Source organism: Eretmochelys imbricata, chromosome 7, assembly GCF_965152235.1.
Source record: "Eretmochelys imbricata isolate rEreImb1 chromosome 7, rEreImb1.hap1, whole genome shotgun sequence".
Lineage (NCBI taxonomy): Eukaryota > Metazoa > Chordata > Testudines > Cheloniidae > Eretmochelys > Eretmochelys imbricata.
The window spans coordinates 44,824,145-44,840,952 of record NC_135578.1 but is presented as its reverse complement, the minus strand read 5'-3'; the positions used below and the strand labels follow the sequence as shown (position 1 = coordinate 44,840,952).

Genomic DNA, 16,808 nt, shown 5'->3' with positions numbered 1-16,808 from the left:
TTGGGGTCTGAATGTAGAAGGTGAAGCAGTGAGGATGAGCTGTTTGATTTATTAGAGCACAACCGTCCGTTACTGTGCATTGCGGTAGAGAATAGGTTCATGGAGGTCTGGTTTTCACTGTCAAAAAAAGGTGTGTTGTAGTTTTTACAGTGAGGTAGCTAGGTTAGATGAACCACAGGTCAGGGGTGTAGGGTTAGTCCCATCTGGCTTCCTCATGGTAAAAACTACAGGTGCCTTGTGTTTCCACTACAGTTTTACAGTGCAGTAGCTAACACATATTTGTTATCATGTGGTTTAAAACCCCACATCTGTGGTTGGTTTTTTTTTTGTTTTTTTTTTTAAATGAAGCCACAGCCAGAGTCTCTCTGGAATACCGGTTTTGTGTATGGGTTCAGAACCAGCCAGGGCTGCCTTAGTTGGGAATGGATCTAATCAACTGATAATTAAATGCAAAAACTATTGATCTTGCAAACTTTGTGGCATTGATGCAAAGACTCCAAGTCATCAGGAATTCCAAAATATAAAGTTAACTCTGCCTTACTGCACATCCTGTATGTTTAATGGTGTCTATAGATGTTAAATGTAAGCCTTAATCTATTAAGGGAAAGGAGGAGAGAATACTGCGATTATGGTATGTGACATATTTAATGTTGCCAGAGCAACCTTAAACCTTTTGGGATTTGCTGACGTTTGAGCACTCAATCTTTCAGCCTTACTGTTGCATTAACGTTGATCCCCTTCACCTTCATTTAATTTCCTAGGCATTTTAAGGGAAAATTAGAATCTGGAGGTATTGTGCTAGTGAATTCCTTTTTCCACTCCGATTTGCTTTCTGCAGCTTACAGCTCCTCTAGTTAGTTTTGCCAGACAAGCATGTATGCTCTTTGAATCAACATGCCCACTTCCCTAACTTCACTGCATCTGTTCGAAGTGCACCCATCTAGAATTAAGCACCTTACCTAACGTGCTGTTAATTTTCAAATACTAATATAGTGGTTAAATTCAAACCATTTTTAACTAAGCTAAGGACTAGCTCCATGAAATGTGGCATGGTCATAGAACTCAAACTTCAGACATTTGTCCTGTAGCCCTGTCTAAAAGTGTGGGGTTTTTTAATTTAATTGAACTTTATTTATTTATTTTTATTTTGGAATATTTTTAAACGGAGAAGTGTATTTCTTTTCCCTCCACTCAAAATCTCTTGATAAAATTTTGTTGCAACTCTCTCACCTTCAGGCAGAGACCAGCGATGGAAAATTTCAGCTCAACACTTTTGAGTTAATGGCTGGAACCTGAAAGTTTCTTAGGTTCTGTAATATTGTAACATCCATGGCCACTGAAGCTGCCAATTTGCCATACGCAATGGCCACTTGATGCGCTGTTCCTGTGACGTTTCTCTTTTAGCATGGTAGAGCCTATGAAACACAATCAGTCAGTGCCCATGTCGTTCAGTAGGGGGCAGTGATATGCACACACTAGACAGTTTGTTACAACACATTGCATATACCTCAAGCCTTTGTTTGAAGTTAGTAACGAAAGAGCTAGCTGGTGGCAACGTTTGTGGGGTGTTGATGTCCTGGATTAGATATTCATCCCATTCTAATGTAGCTAGATCTAGGTCTCAGATGGTGATACTCTGGGTAGCTCTTGAGAGAGCGCTGGACCAATTAATTGAAGGGCATTACAATTTTAATACCGATTTCTACAGCTTATGCTGAAGCCTTCGCTCTCTATTCATGCCAGTCCTGCCTTTGGAGATGGTACTCAGATGCCCTTTTGTGTGAGCGTCGATCTGGGCAGGAGATGGGTACTCAGACCCCCAACAATATTTATTTATGGAGCACCTAACATTGCTCCACTAAACAAATCTCAGCCCTGGCCTGAAGGCCATCTGCCCTCTGTGGTGCTGAGGTATGTTTGGTCTTTGATTCTTCAAGGCCTCTAGATCACTGCTTCTGGAACATTATTTTTTCAGAAGAGAGATCCTTGTATGGATCCACCTCCCCTTCTGACTCCCCAGTCTCCTACTTCTTGGCTTTCATTAATTCTTCCGAGCACTGTGAGGTGCCCTGGACCACAGCTGGGCCATGGTCTGCAATTTGGGATCCACTGCTCTAGAGAGAATCATCCAAAATGTGTGAGGGGTCAGTGGTGACTGAAGAGCTGAGCAGGCCACAACAAAGAGTTGCTGAAGGTGTCCAGAGTCCTCTTCTAGTCTTCTTCATCCTCCACCTCCCTCTGTGTTAGCTCTGTCAGCCCCCATCCCACCCATGCAGAATCCCATTAGCAGGTGTGAATGTATTCTCCCTTCTGGAGGTGGGTTGCTTGGCACTGATGTTTTCCTTGTGCTTTTTTTTGTTGTTGTGCTCCCAGGATCTGCGCTCCCTGGCCTCCAGCAGTGACATGGTAGGCCTCTCTCCTCTGGTGTGTCCATTCCCCTCCTCTCCTTTAAAACACTCTCCTCTGTGTGCCATACTTTGTCCAGACACCCCCCTTCCTTAGTCAGTGTTCTCCACCCTCTTTGTTTGTTTGAGAAATGTATGGGAGCTACCCCTCTGTTTTGCTCTGAGTTGCTGAACTGATTTCTCCTCTCCCCATGCTCCCAGGACTCCTGCTTGCAGGACTCTAGCACTGAGATGGTAGGCTGGCCTCTGGATATTTTGCACATTCTCCCCACGCCTCTGTCTTGCTCTGGAGTCTCCTCTTGTGCCTGCTTTACTCAGTCCCATGCTCCCAAGTCCTTTAGGATTATTTTCTGTAGGGAATGAGCTGCTAAGCTACCCCTGGGCAAATCACTTCATGGTCATATTTGCTACCTCCTACCCTTGGGGTGTCAGAGTTTAAGCCCAAAAGGATCGCCAAAGCATCTAGTCTGACCACCTGCATCTCACAGGCCATTATACACCACCCAGCCACCTGCATACTAAACCCGGCAACCCAAATTAGACAAAAATATTGCAGCCCGCAGGAGACTAGATGGTTGTATTCCACAGGCAGAGAATAGGAGGGACCAAGGTCCACCAGTGCCCAAGGCCCCTGCTGCAGCAGGGAGACAATGAAATGAGTTATGCTCCGATAATCCTGGCAACTGACCTGCAAAGGGGAAAGACGCCCAAGGTCACTGCCAATCTGACGCGGGGGGAAATTCCTTCCCAACCCCACATGTAGCCATCAGTTAGACACTGAGCATGTGGGCAAGAACCAGCCAGTCCAACACCTGAGACACAGAATCTTTTTGTTCACCTCAGAGCCCTGGCCCACCTGGCCTTCCTCTCCAGCCATGGCCATCCCTGATGCTTCAGAGGAAGGAGATATAAAAAACAAACCGAATATACAGGGTGGAGTGGGTTAGTCTGATCCCTCCTGCTGAAGTTCTGAAGCATGAGCTTTTAGGACCATAAGACATAAACCAGAAGTGAGCTGCAGGGCTGTTGAACCTCACCCCCCTCATGGTTATAAATGTTCTAACTTCCAGCCTGAGTTTGCTGATGGCCAGTTAATATCCATTTGTTCTTGTGCCAACTTTGTCCTTTAGTTTAAATAGCTCTTCACCCTCCCTGATATTTACCCCGATGTATTTATAGAAAGCAGCAATATTGCCTCAGTCGTCTTTTTGCTAGCCTGAAGGAGCCAAGCTCTCCTCTCGTAGGATAGGCCCACCATTCCCCTGATCATCCTGGTAGCTCTTCTTTGCACCTGTTCCTCTTTCTCTGAGGTGTCACTAAATAAGGGTTGTGAAGGCCAGAGAATCATTTTAGGGCAGGAAGAAGTGGGATCTCCATGCTTCCAGCCCTGCTGTGCACATTTTCCCAAGGGGGCCACATTTGGGGTGGAAAGCAAGGGGAGGGGGTATCATTTACCAGATACTCCCATTTGTGAAGGGTTCCTGGTCACTTCTGAGTGATTCAGGGAGTACATTCAGTGTGTGTTTGACAGACCTGAGTTCTAGTTCGTGCTCTGTCCCTAACCTTGTGTGACCGTGGGCAAGTCACTTAATCTCTCGAATGCCTTAGTTTCCCCAGCTGTATAAAAAGGATAATGCTACTTGCCTCCCTTGTATAAAGCACTATGGCTGAAAAGTGCTTAACAGTGTTATCAGTAATAGATTGTGGCACACACAATCTCGCTGGTTTGCAGCGCTGTAAAGATTAGCACACACAAAAGTCACTCTGACTGCTCAGTATGCAATTTGCAAATGTGGATAACTCCACCAAATCAAACCCATGTCCCTGTGAGGTCTGGCTGTGCGCTGGTACGCAGAGGTGACTATTTCCTTGGTGCTTTTCATCCATCGGCTCGAAGCCATTTTGGCTGTACTGTCACTTATTTTAAAAAGTCATTGTTTATTAAGGGAAAGTGCGGAGTGATTTTTTCCTCACTCAAAAATGGCTGAACCATCTTTGCTCAAGTAAAATACCTTCCCCTGGAAGCAGAGCCTGAACCTGAAAGATGAGTGTTTTCAGAAAGCTGCTAGTAGGTGAATCTGGGAGTCACAATGGAAACCACTGTACAACCAGGGCCAGCTAGAGTGGAACAGCCCTTGCGCCCCAATGGGAGGCAGCCTTTCCAACATGGCTTTCAGAGCACATTCGGTATTCTCGGTGCTTAGCAGCCTCTAGTCACTGAGCTGAAGCGCGTGTGAGGCTTTTCAGAGAGCCATTCTCTCCTCTGCCTTCTCTGTCACTGACGTGGCTCCGTCTCCCTGTATTCCATGTGACAGATAGTAGTGGGCTGTTGGTGCTGCCCCGCGCTGGTAGAATTCCCCAGCCCTGAGGAGGTACGCTGTGTTGTGTTGTGCTTTTGAGCTGTGTCTGAGGGATTCTTTCTTCTCTCATTCTTCACCTCCTCTCCTGAGTGGGATTTTTGTCTCTTCTTTTTAAACACTTGCACACGGAAGCTGTACTCTGAGCAGCGCCTCTCACACTGCTGAGAGAGATGTGAAGAGTAAGCTACCTGGTGGGGGGGGAGTTGAATTTCCAATGGAAAAATCTGTGGTTCCTTTGCTTCCCCCCCCCCCCCCCTTGAAGTGGATTTGTTGATGCAGAGTATTCCTTGTTAGGGTGGTCCGCTGTAAGACTTTAACATAAGGGGCCATGTGCCTGCTGCTTACCTCCACTTTCCAGGGCTTGCTCTGAGAGATTTTCACTATCACCTGTGGCATTCTCAGTGGGGGATGGGGGATCCACTTATTTTATCCAGAACTAATGGTGCACAAACATCACAGTCGATTGTTCATTGGAAGCCTGTATTGAGAATGAAAAATCGCAAGCAAAATCTTGCTATGTCATAAAACACCAAAATTTGGAGGAGAGATTATTTATTGCAGTAGCGCCTGGGAACCCCAGGACCACATTGTGCTGGGTGCTGTACAAGCACAGAACAAAGCTGGAGAGTTGCAGAGCAAGTCCTGGGATGGCAGTAGAGGACCCGGCAACCGAGGATGTTGCCGTCTCATGAGACCCTAAGCAGATTCTCCTCAGAGCTCTATTGAAGATGTCCTTGCATGGCAAAACTGGCTAAAGCCATTGTGCAACAAGGGGTTTTTGTGGCTGAGAAATATGGACCATAACCCCCCAAATGCTAGAGAATGGAAATACAGTTTGAGCAAGAAAATACCACAGTCACTTCCCATTCCTGTTTCATTTGAAGTTTCCCCAATGACAGCTGCAGAATCCCGTGTGCTTGATTGTCTCTCTCATGCAGCCAGTTATTTATAACCAGCCATGAGCAATGATGAGCTGAGGGCATCTCCCCCAGTGAAAACTTTCCTCACCACTCATCCACTTAGGCAGGGATTAGCTGTGGGGAAAACTCATCATTGAGACCTTTCTCTGAACACAGCAGCCCACGTGAATAAGTTGCCCTGGAAAGTCTGTGGGAAGATGGTTCTCCCCGGGTGGAATTCAGAGTAGATTCTCTGTGGTCCTTGCCTCTCACTTCACATCGCCACGTAAATCTCTGAACCAGCCCTCCAGAATGAACAGCAGGGCTGCTTGAGACCAAAGAATCCCCCTGCCTTGGGAAGTCTTAAATTTCCATTGTGATAAGCAGCCCAGTGCCTGGTGTTTTGATTTAGTGTTGGCTGTCTGACGGCTGTATTTTTATTAGAAAACTGAGAATTTTAGTGAAGTTAGATGACTATTGAATTTTGTTGGCATTGTGGCATCTGTGACTTTTCACTAGGACTCTCCCCTGTATGTCCATGTAAATGTATCGGTTTGAAGGGTGCAGCAGGCTTGGAATCTCTCCTGCCTCTCTCAAGATCCTGGGCAACAGGCTGGTGCTACTGAATTCTGAAGAAGTTCAAATGAGAATGAGGGACATGAGGGGTTTCTAGGTCAATAACCCACCTACTTTATTACATGGTATGTCTTAAGGTGCTTGTGATGGTGGTGTCTGAGTTGCTTGCTTAGCTTTAACGTTCTTGTGAATCCTAAGGTTGGGGAAGAAGAAATCTTCTATCCCTTCTCCCTTTGCTTCTCAGCAGCTTCCTTACTGGTGCAATCTCTGAGATTAGTTCCTCAAGCCCTTAGCGGGGTCATCCCCTTGACCTTAAGAGGAGAGGTGTTGAAAGTGGCCTGTCTTGCTTCTTGTTAATGGTGGCAAGCCCCAGGCTCAACATGATCTCCATCGGTGGTGAATCCCATAGCGGAGGGCCCTCTTCGGAGAGTGCCCTGTCCCAGGCACCAGTGGGAAGGAGTTTCCTTGTCCCCGTTGAATATAGTTGCCACAGGGGGTGAGTGCCTCGTGTCCTTTTAGGACCTGAGAGATCAGCAGCAAGACACTGGCTTGTACCTGGTCCGGCAGAGTTAGTGTGATGTCTGGATGGTTTGCTGCACTAAGCAGGTGGGACTCTCCATGTTGCACCAGCTGTTGTTTCCAGGTGGCCTTCAGGGCCCTCCCCAGGGGCAGCATGTTGCAATAGTGCAGCCTCGAGGGGCCACGGCAGGGGGACGCCCGTGAGTCCGGGATGGGAGTGTACAGTCTCTTGGTCAGTTGCAAGGATTCTGGAGTGCTTCTGCTGACTGGGTGTCTGTGTGCTGCTCAGAATCACTCCTCACTGCAGCCCTGGCCCCCTATGTTCTCTGGGGCTGGTTTCTCACACAACATGCACTGGCCAGCTAGGCCATGACCCTTCTTCCTGGGGTTAATGTTCTCAATGAGGCAAAGCAAAGGGTGTTCCCCCTGCTGGAATCAATCAGCTTTGATCAGCCTGGAAAGCACTGCAGCTGGTTTTGCATGCACTGGTGCTCAGTGGGCATGCCATCCTGGCAGGCACTGCTCTCCTGGCGAGGGCTCCCCGGGAGATCCTATTGCTCAGTGAGCTGTGAGTGACCCATCCTGGCTGGGTTAGAGTAGCAGTTTGTGTTTGGTTTTTTTTGTTCCCTTTATCCAACCCCTCTCCTCCTCCTTGCTGGCTTCGTCTCGGTCGAGTCTGACGTTGGGGTCTCTGTTCCCAGGTGAAGACCGAGATCAGTGTGGAGAGTAAACATCAGACTCTGCAGGGCCTGGCTTTCCCACTGCAGGCTGATGCGCAGCAGGCCATCCAGTTGTTAAAGCAGAAGAAAATCAATTACATCCAGCTGGTAAGGAGGCAGTGGCCATCTCCCTTGCACTTTTCAGTTCCCCCAACTCCTGCCCCGGCCCCCAGGCTCTCCTTGAGTCTGCTGAGCCTCTGAGCGTTGATTTCAGTGTTTTACTCTGAACTCTTTCTCCCTTCCCCTTCTCCCCTTTAACCAGAAACTGGATCTTGAGCGGGAGACTATTGACCTGGTCCATACCAATGCCACGGAGCTAGCAGACCTCCCCAGAAGGATCCCCCAGGACTCCGCTCGCTATCATTTCTTCCTGTATAAGCACTCTCATGAGGGAGACTACCTGGAGTCTGTGGGTAAGCTCTGCACAGTGCTCAGCCCTCTCGACCAGTACCCCCTAGGAGAGACAACGCCTGGGTCGGACCCCAGTCCCCCCCCTGCCCTGGGCAGATGTGGCGTTGCTCTATGTTCTGCCCACATGTGCAGTACAGTTTTCCTGTGTAATCTCTGGCTGGAGCCAAGCCTACCTTCCCCTCCGCATGGGCCACTGCTATTCCAGTGAATGAGTCAGTAGGCGGATGCCTTTGCTGGCCTGCTGTCATCCTGGCAGGCAGATAGCTATACGTTTTGTTCTCGCCATGCCGTTCTTTACCCTCAGCTGTTTGGGGATCTTGAACCAGTTCCCATTCATGCCCTTCCGTTGAAGGGCGTTTGTCCACTCACCTGCCACCAGCGCCTCGCATGCCAGCAGAAGCCCCCTTTAAACCAGGACCCCTGACCCACACTGATACTGAAGAAGTGCTATGGAAGCCAATGCCAAAGATGTATCTGGGGCAGTCTGGTTGCTGGCACCGGAATGTTTAGTCCTAGGAGGAGGAAGCTGTTTGGCTACAGGAGTCTTTCTCTGGGTGTTTTGTGTGTTCTCCCCCTCCCCCTCCCCTCGTTTCCTCTCCATGGTAGGTTTGCTGTCTCAGTCCTGTCTATGGTAGCGAGCTTGGCACGGGACTACATGTGTGGCATTCTTGTGGGCATGCAGGGCCGAGCTGGGCGGGATCTAGGGCTGGATTCTCACTGGTGGATCTCCGTTTGCAGATGTTCCTCAACATCTGAGGCTGGGGTTATGTTGACTGTCTCGCTCTCTTGCAGTGTTCATCTATTCCATGCCCGGGTACAGGTGTGGCATTAAGGAGCGTATGCTGTACTCCAGCTGCAAGAGCCGGCTGCTCGACACTGTGGAGCAGGAGTTCTCCCTGGAGATTACAAAGAAGGTAAATCTGTGTTTCCTGCCTTGTCCCCTAACACTAGGCCAGCAGGTCATGCCCCCCAGCTGGACAACAGAGAGAGCAGATACACACCTTTCTGCCATTCTCTGGAGGACAGTGAAATTGTTGGGTGTTCCAAAGGGAACCCACCTGAGAATTGAGCAAGGGAACATTTAATGTGAACATCCAAAGGCGCTGTCCTACCGACGTCTAAGAGAAGTAGCGAAAGCCCCATCCCTTGAGTCATTTCAGGGTGGCCTGGGGAGTGTACAGGAGAATGTACTGAAGGGGCCAGTGCAGGACTGTTTGTTTCCTCAGGGATAGACTAGAACAGTGTTTCTCAGCCTTTTGGATCCCAGAGACTGGCTTGCTGCCTCAGGGAGATGTCAGGGATGGGGAGAAACACTGGACTAGAGGACTTCATAAGTCTCTTCCCATCTCAAATGTCTGATTTAAAAACCAGCATCAAATCAATGGAGGTTGGGCTTATTTTGGGGTCTGAGATGGGTTTTCTGTCTGGCCTGAAATCTTGCCTCTTGGGTGTCAGGCACCAGCTCAGCTATGTGAGGCTGTTGGCTGCCCCTGTCCTTCCTCCTCCTGCTTTTCATGGCCTTTCACTGCGAGGATCTGGTGCCCTTTGATCCATCCCCTCACAGTGGGTGCAAATCTGAACTAGCGTTCACCTGCACTGATGTGTAGGTGTTAGGGGTGTTGTCTATCATATCCGTTGCTACGGTCCCGCGGACAGCCACAGAGCAAGCATTTTGAATGTATGGTGGAGAGGCTGGCTGGTGGCATGGTGCCAAGGTAACTGCTTCCCGCCAAAGGCTGTCTGGAGCATGGCGATTGTGTCAGTGATGCCCCAGGAAGCCATATGGCTCTGAAGAACAAGAAGTCTCAGCTCCCTGAGCCCAGCCAGATGATGGGAGTGGAGAGGACACTGTGAGTGGGAAGGAGGGAGTTGGTTTTCCTCCATGGGTCATCAAGGTGCAGAGGTGAGGGGCTCTTGTCTCAGAGCTGAGGGGGGAGAAGGCCCCCGTTCTCTCCTCACAATGGCTCGAGGGCATCAGAAACCAGTGTTGTGGAGTTAATCCCCCCCCTCCTGTGCCATTTGTGTGCCAGATCGAGATTGACGACGGAGCCGAGCTGACTGCGGAGTTCCTGTACGACGAGGTCCACCCCAAGCAGCATGCCTTCAAGCAGGCATTCGCCAAGCCCAGGGGCCCCGTGGGGAAACGGGGACAGAAGCGACTGATCAAAGGGCCAGGGGAGAACGGCGAGGACAGTTAGATCCCAAAGGGCAGGAAGCTGGGTCAGGAACAGGCCTGTGAACTTCCGATGGAACCCAGAAGGGTCGTTTCCACGGGATCCACGTCTCTACTTCTGAGCCTGCCCACTGAACCCAGAGAGGCTTTCCCTCCCCCTCTTCTTTAGTAAAATCATGAACACCTAGCTTCATTCGGGGAGTAGGAGGGGGCAAAGAATCTGGGGGCAGGGGTCTGTGGGTGTTTTTATTTTCTTTCCCCCTCGCTCTTTTGTTGTGTAATTCCTGAGCAGAATGGTTGTTCTAGTCTGAAATGATGTTTAAACTGATGCTCTTGTGACTTGACCTGCCTTGTGACCTGGTTTACCTGGTGCCTGCACTGTTTGAAGGGCTCACTTACCAATAAGCCATGTTATGCAGCGGCCTTGGAATTAAATCCTGGTAGGGATTGATCTGATGGTGAAAGCCAAAGGCTTTCCCCCTCACCTTGAATGTGTTGCTACAGACCTCTGCTCTCTGTGTCCAAGTCCCTAAATCTTGACAACTCCCCTCTGTGGAACAGTGTCCTCAGCTAGCCTGTGCCCTGGTACATATGTGCCAGACAGCTGCTTCCCTGAGGAAGGGGCCCAGCAGCTCTACTGGTGTGTGGGATCTGGGGAACATGGGGCAGGAACGCTGCCCTGGCATTCCCAACAACAGTAGGGCAACTTCACCCTGAGGCTGGCAGGCTTGGCGTGAATGCACTCAAGGGGCAGGTGGTCTGTGATCAGCACCCCCCAAGAGCAATGGCATGCTGCCTAGGTGAGTGAAAGCCAGGCAGTTCCTCACCTGTGGGCGGAAAGGCTGTGGCTTGCGGAGAGCTGTTCTGTGTGTTTCACAGTCCATGATTTGCCTTGGATTTGTGTATCCAGGTATGAAGGCTCCTCTTGTCACCTCCATTTCCATCCATTGGTTTTTCTGACAGAGCAGCCCAGAAGAAGCAACCCTCTGTCCTAGGTCTGTGGCACTGGATTCTGCTCTACTAAAGACATTTCAAGCTGTATCCTACCTGTGATGTGTGAAATTCTCTGGCAGGCAGTTAAACCAAGTGCTGTTTTCCCTTTGTCTCAGGTTTGCTTCATGACAGCTGAGTTGAGAGGACAAGGGAGGCTAGCCCTGAGCCATCAACCCCTGCTGGCAGCTCTTCTTTGCCTGGGCTTTGATCCTCTCGCAGCTCCAGCCACCTCACTAGATCATGGGTCCAGTGGAGCTGAACCCAGGCAGATCCACTGGACCCATGATCTCCAGTACCTGGCTCTGGGCTGCCTCACCGTACCACACTGGTGCAGGAATGTATCTTGTGACCCTCACTCCCAGCCCACGGCTGCATTACCATCCTGCCACCAAGATCCACTCCTGAACCTCTGACACTCATTCAGTCCTGAATTCACTGTCCAAAGCCACAGGGACTTCTGAACACAGGGTAGCAACCCACAGCCAACCAGGTGTGCATTGTGCATCCCAGTCCACCCATAACCTCATTCATCCTCACGCGATGGTTTAACCTTTCATTATGCCCAGCAGTTGCATCCCCATCCTTCATTCCAGCACTGCACTCATCCACCAGGGTAGAGGGGGTAGCCACTTATAGCTGTGGGCTACAGTACGCGGTCACACTGATCATTAACAGTGCGGCTTTGCTGGGCTGTGGGAACATTAACAGCAGCAGGTTTATCTGTTGCATTCTGCACTCTGGTTAGCAGGGCTGTCCGTTCACCCTGACCGGGAGCGCTTGGTGCCTGAAAAAGACTGTTGTAGATCCACGTAAACCAGGTTGGGCGAAGAGGTGTCTAGGAAGAGGGTTTCCCAGGGACAGAGGTGAGAGCAGTGGCCCATGAGGAAAGGTGAGGTGAGCTGTGGTGGTGATGAGGAAGGAGCATGTGCTGTGCTGTCCAGGCCATATTAGAGCGTCAGGACAGTTGCTGGGAAAGGGGGAGAGTTGCAGTTTTTGAAAATCCACCTAGTAGATGTTTGTTCCTGTGGGTCACAATATTTAATGCACACGTCATTCCGCCCCCTAGGCAGCCTCTGATTCGTCTGTTTGTATCACATCTGAGGGGACTCGGCCTTTCTACACAGTCTGTTCCATTAGACTCGAAGCCATTGTTTATTTTTGTTCTCTTGGCTGCCATGGAAACTTTTGAAGGAGCTGTCAGCCAGGTTGATTTTTCTGCAGCAGGGATCGTCCCAGTCCCTGAGGAGGAAGAGTCTGGATTGAAGTCAGCTCGTCCCTTCTGGGCAGGAAATGGTGGTGGCTTGGTGTACAGCGCAAGACAGGGAGGTGGTGAGGAAGGGATTTTACCAGCCCCCTGGGTCAGCCCATCTGTCTCCTTGTTGCTAGGTTTTCAGCAGTCCTTTAGCCCCCAAGAGTTTGGCTGCTGGCCTTACCGCCTGGAGCGGATCATGGCAGCGTTGGGGCAGCCGACTTCCTGATGCCTGTCAGTGGGTTAGGGGTAAGTCTTGACCTGGCAGGAGACATAGGCAGTCATTGCCAGGGATTTTAGCTTAGGGGCCTCACTCACCTTCCCAAGCACAGACTATCCAACAGGTCCCAGTCCGAGCTGGGTTTTCACCTCCCTGGCTTTTCAGTAGAACTCTTGTGTTTCCTGCCAAGAGTGATGGGAACTAGTCAGTGGGATTCTCTTGTGACCAAACCATGAAATATCCAGCCATGTGGGAGGGAGAGAAGTATCCTTTCCTCCCTCTCTCTAGAGGTCAATGGCTTTACAGACCTGGACTCCTGCTTTCCTCGTGAAGTGATGTAGTTGCATCTTCTGTGGCTCCTGTTCTAATTGCACAGCCATTGCTGACATTTCTGGATGTTGCTGAACTGTCCGCCTATCTGTACCATAGCTCTGTACCTTTGGGAAAGTTATGTGAAAGGGTCCACATATGGGGTGGGTATCCTATGCATGCAAGGACCTATTCCACCCATGTTTTATATTGTGCTGTGGGACACTAACACCTGCCAGGGCATCCCTCTGCCACGGTGAGATCCAGTGAATAAGTGATCTGTGTGTGTTCTGTCAAGGCAGGGGGTTAATTTGTCATGTTGGTGCCTCATGTTATCTCATTCCATCAGGAATGTGTGCACAATCCACTTTTCAGGAGCTTATAGTAGGCCAGGACAGCAAGTGCTGGAACAGCTGTGTTAGGAGAGTATTAGTCTCTTTCACTGAGCGAGGAATTGATCTCCACATCCTCCTCTGGGCATGGAGGGTTCATGGGAAGTGTTTAGGAAGTGTTGGATTACATGCTTCTGGCCACCCTTGATCCCAGGAAAAGACATGGAGACCTGGTCATCTTGTAGGCACTAAGTATATCTGGGGTGATGGTAGCTGTTGACCTATTCACTGATGTCCGTCTCCTAAGTCTCTCTCCCATTTTAAAAAAAAGTTAATCCATTTTAGAAAAGAGTCTACAATGTAAACTAGATCACCCAGACTGTATCTAGACCTTATGTTGTTTGGGCTCGTCAGTTAGTTTTGATCCCATTGTTGTGCTCTGTTGATGCAAAATATTGTCATGTAGTAACGGCGAAGGTCCAGATCAAATGTAGCTATAGGACCTATCAGAACTTCAGTGAAGGAAGAGAGAGCCCATAGCCAGCGTCACTACTTCCCCTCCATGCCCTGCTTGTTCCATAAAGTAACCCCATGCTTAAGGCAAATTCTGGTCCTGGAGTAACTGGAATCATGTGGGATGAAGGGGTAACCATGAAGCCACTTTTCTCCCCCCTCTAAATTTGTGCCTGGGGTGGAGTTGTTGACTCTGACCACCAGATGTTTGGGAATGATGTCTGGCAGGCCTTGGGCATGGAAAGTGTCTGGGATCTTCGGAGGCTCATTGAGGAACTTAAAGGAGTCATGTAGCCTGAAGATTGTCTGTCTGCCACTTCCACAATGGGGCTGTCTGCAGTAGTTCCTTCCCTCACCCCCATTTCCTTTGAGTTGAAGGAAGGACCACCTACCCCCACTCTGCCCTCAAGTTGCTTTTTTAGGGAGGGCACACTGATGGAACTGTCCTGAGCTCCTTAGGCTACTGTGTAGATGTCACAGCAGCCTTGGAGTCACATTCTCTGATCCTTCCCTAGAGAGACAGATGGGGTGGAGAGTGGGACCACAGAGCTCATTCCATGAACTTTCTGCCCTCTGAATAGCTCCATCAGTCCCTACCATAGGGCGGCTCTGTAGGCCTTCTGAGTCCCCTGCTACACCAGCTTAAACATTCTCGGGGTTAGTCAGGCCAACTCAGAGCTGGCATGTGTGGGAGCAATGGGCTGAGGTGCTCATTCCTCCTGCTAGGATGCTATCGGGTTGGTTTCTGTCCTGAGGACGCCAAATCTATGAAGACCTGGTTTCCAGTCTGTCCTGGGTGTCACATAGGCCATCCAGATGTTGCTGAATGGTGAAATTCTTGGTACAACCAGCACCAAATGGAATTGATTTTGATCTGGGGGCTATCTCAGCTGCCAACTGCATGGTTAAGGATAACTGGACATGAGCCTCTTCTGTAGGAGGATGGGGGATTTCTCAGGGTTCCCATGAGTCCTCCAGTGCCTACCCAAACGGCACACATTGCTAGTACTGTGAGCTTGTCTACACTAAGGATTTTTAGGGGGAAATTCTCTAGTGGTGCTATCAGTCTTTACAGCTGCAGCAGGGGCAGCCCTAGGCAAGATTCTGTCAGCTTCTGGAGATTTTACCAGTAGGTCATGGTGATAAAATTGCCAGGTCATGTGCTAGAAGTGGCCTTTGCCTTATGTGCACAAGAGCTGCCGCTGCGCAGCTGAACCAGCGATAGCCACGTGGCAGACGTAGCCTGTGCGGGAGAGGGGGAGCAGGCTGGGCGGCAGTGTGGGTTTGAGCTTGGGCCGAGGAGAAGCAGAACACACTGTCTTCAACACTGTATTTTCTAAAGAATAAAATATTTTTAAAACAATTTGCTGTGGTTCGAGTGGAAGATCTCTAGCTATCGCACCCTGCCTCGCGCTAACACAGTCCTTCCTGGGTAGGGCCTGGTGCACCCACACTTGACAGGTGCCAGGTCGGGCCCGTAATTCACCTTGCAAAAGCCCTAGGTGCAGTGACGGTAACCCAGGGATGAAATGAATGTTCTGAAGTCTACACTGTAATGCTGCAATTTGTAATATAAACTCTCTGTTGTTTCTCCCCCTAGCAGCTGCTTCACTCAAGTTTGCTAGTTTATTTTGCCATCTTCTTCCAAGTCACTGTAAAAACATGGAATTTAGTTATATTTCTTCAAAACATTGCCAGAGCTGAATTCCTCAGTAGAAAACTTTAGGATAGGAAGGGAGAAACCAAACCAGACTGACTTTTGGAAATTCTCGTTCCTTCTCCTCTGCCCCTCTTAAATAATCGTTAACTCTCTCTCCTAGTCAGGGTAACTTTTAGCTGCTAGCAATGTTGAAGCAAGATAATTCATGTCTGTTCTACATCCTCTCTAAAAATCTACTTAACCTATAAGAAGGGGGCTAGTTCCCAGGTGGAAACTACCCTAAGAAACCCATGGGACTTGAGTCTTTCCAATAGAGCTTTTACATTGCCCCATAGAACTTGATGAGTTTTTTTAAAATTGTCCCTGCTTTAGAATTCTGAGAGTTGATTTAAAAACTCCATTTCCTTCACTACTATGTTCTGTAGGACTCTTCTCTTACACGTCATAAAGTCTCTGGGTGGATACTCTTGTTCAATATTTTATATTACAGTAATGACCAAAGCCCCCCTCAAGACTGGGTCTCTATTGTGATAGACCCTAGACAAATGTATATGAGGATATATTCCCTGCCCCAAAGAGCTCTGTGTATCTGCAGCTTCAAGTCCGCGTACTCTATCAAGGATCTGGTGGCTTTTATAGCTCCGCTTTCCATCCACTTATTTCCTGGACTAGGCTAACATCAGCTACCCAGCTCCTTGCTCTAAATGACACCTTTCTTTCCCAGCTTTGGGCTGGAGAAGAATCACTTTCATGGCAGTCATCTCTCTAGATCAGATGCTGTACAGCTATTGCGCTGGTGATTCATGGAGACTTCCTCTTGAACGACTTGTAACAGAACAATTTCCCCAGGGGAGAGGGCTGTACAAAGCTATCCTTTAACAGTTTTAAAAAGCATCGGCTCTGCTTTGTGATACTAAGACTGCAAGGACCCTTGGTCCAACTCAGGGTCTGGACAACTGTCCTTTAAAGAGCAGCATCCCAAAGGCTATAGCGGTTCAAATAGAACTGGGCTAGTTCTGACCCTGCTGTAGTTCCCATACAACAGAATGCTTAAGACACTCGAGGTTGCTGGTGGCGGGCTGGGGCACTTATTTTGGTGCAGTTGTAATCGGAGAAGGGGCTATAACTGGCATTTTCATAACAGATCTTCTTGAGGCACTGCCAGACTAGTTTGACTCGTTAGCTGTGTGGTGTAGTGATGGGTAACTGAGCTGGAGTCTGTTCTAGCTCACCCATTGTCCACTTAGTTCTGAGAGGAAGCTCTGTTGTTGACACCGTGTAAGGATTAAAAGGACACTAATATGGCACCCACTGCGAGGGAAGCCTGGAAGCTTGCGCTCTCTGTATATACAGACCTAGGTAGACCCACTGTCACCTTGTACATAAGTGTTGTGGGTGGAGCCTGTGTGATTGTCCCATGCTCATGTAGCTTCCCGGAGTCAGGATGTGTAACTCGTCGGGAGTGTGGCT

At 49.3% G+C, this 16,808-nt stretch overlaps 1 protein-coding gene across 3 annotated transcripts in view; it reads left to right on the top strand.

Moving 5' to 3' along the window:
* TWF2 (twinfilin actin binding protein 2) overlaps positions 1 to 15,003 on the top strand; it is a 74,165-nt gene extending 59,162 nt beyond the window's left edge. For all 3 annotated transcript variants that reach the window (XM_077821628.1, XM_077821625.1, XM_077821627.1), the window contains 4 exons: positions 7,461 to 7,586; positions 7,741 to 7,891; positions 8,682 to 8,803; positions 9,920 to 15,003. In XM_077821628.1, the coding sequence (XP_077677754.1) occupies positions 7,461 to 7,586; positions 7,741 to 7,891; positions 8,682 to 8,803; positions 9,920 to 10,087 (567 nt within the window). In that variant the 3' untranslated portion in view covers positions 10,088 to 15,003. The remainder of the gene's footprint in view (positions 1 to 7,460; positions 7,587 to 7,740; positions 7,892 to 8,681; positions 8,804 to 9,919) is intronic.
* The last annotated feature ends 1,805 nt before the right edge of the window (positions 15,004 to 16,808 follow it).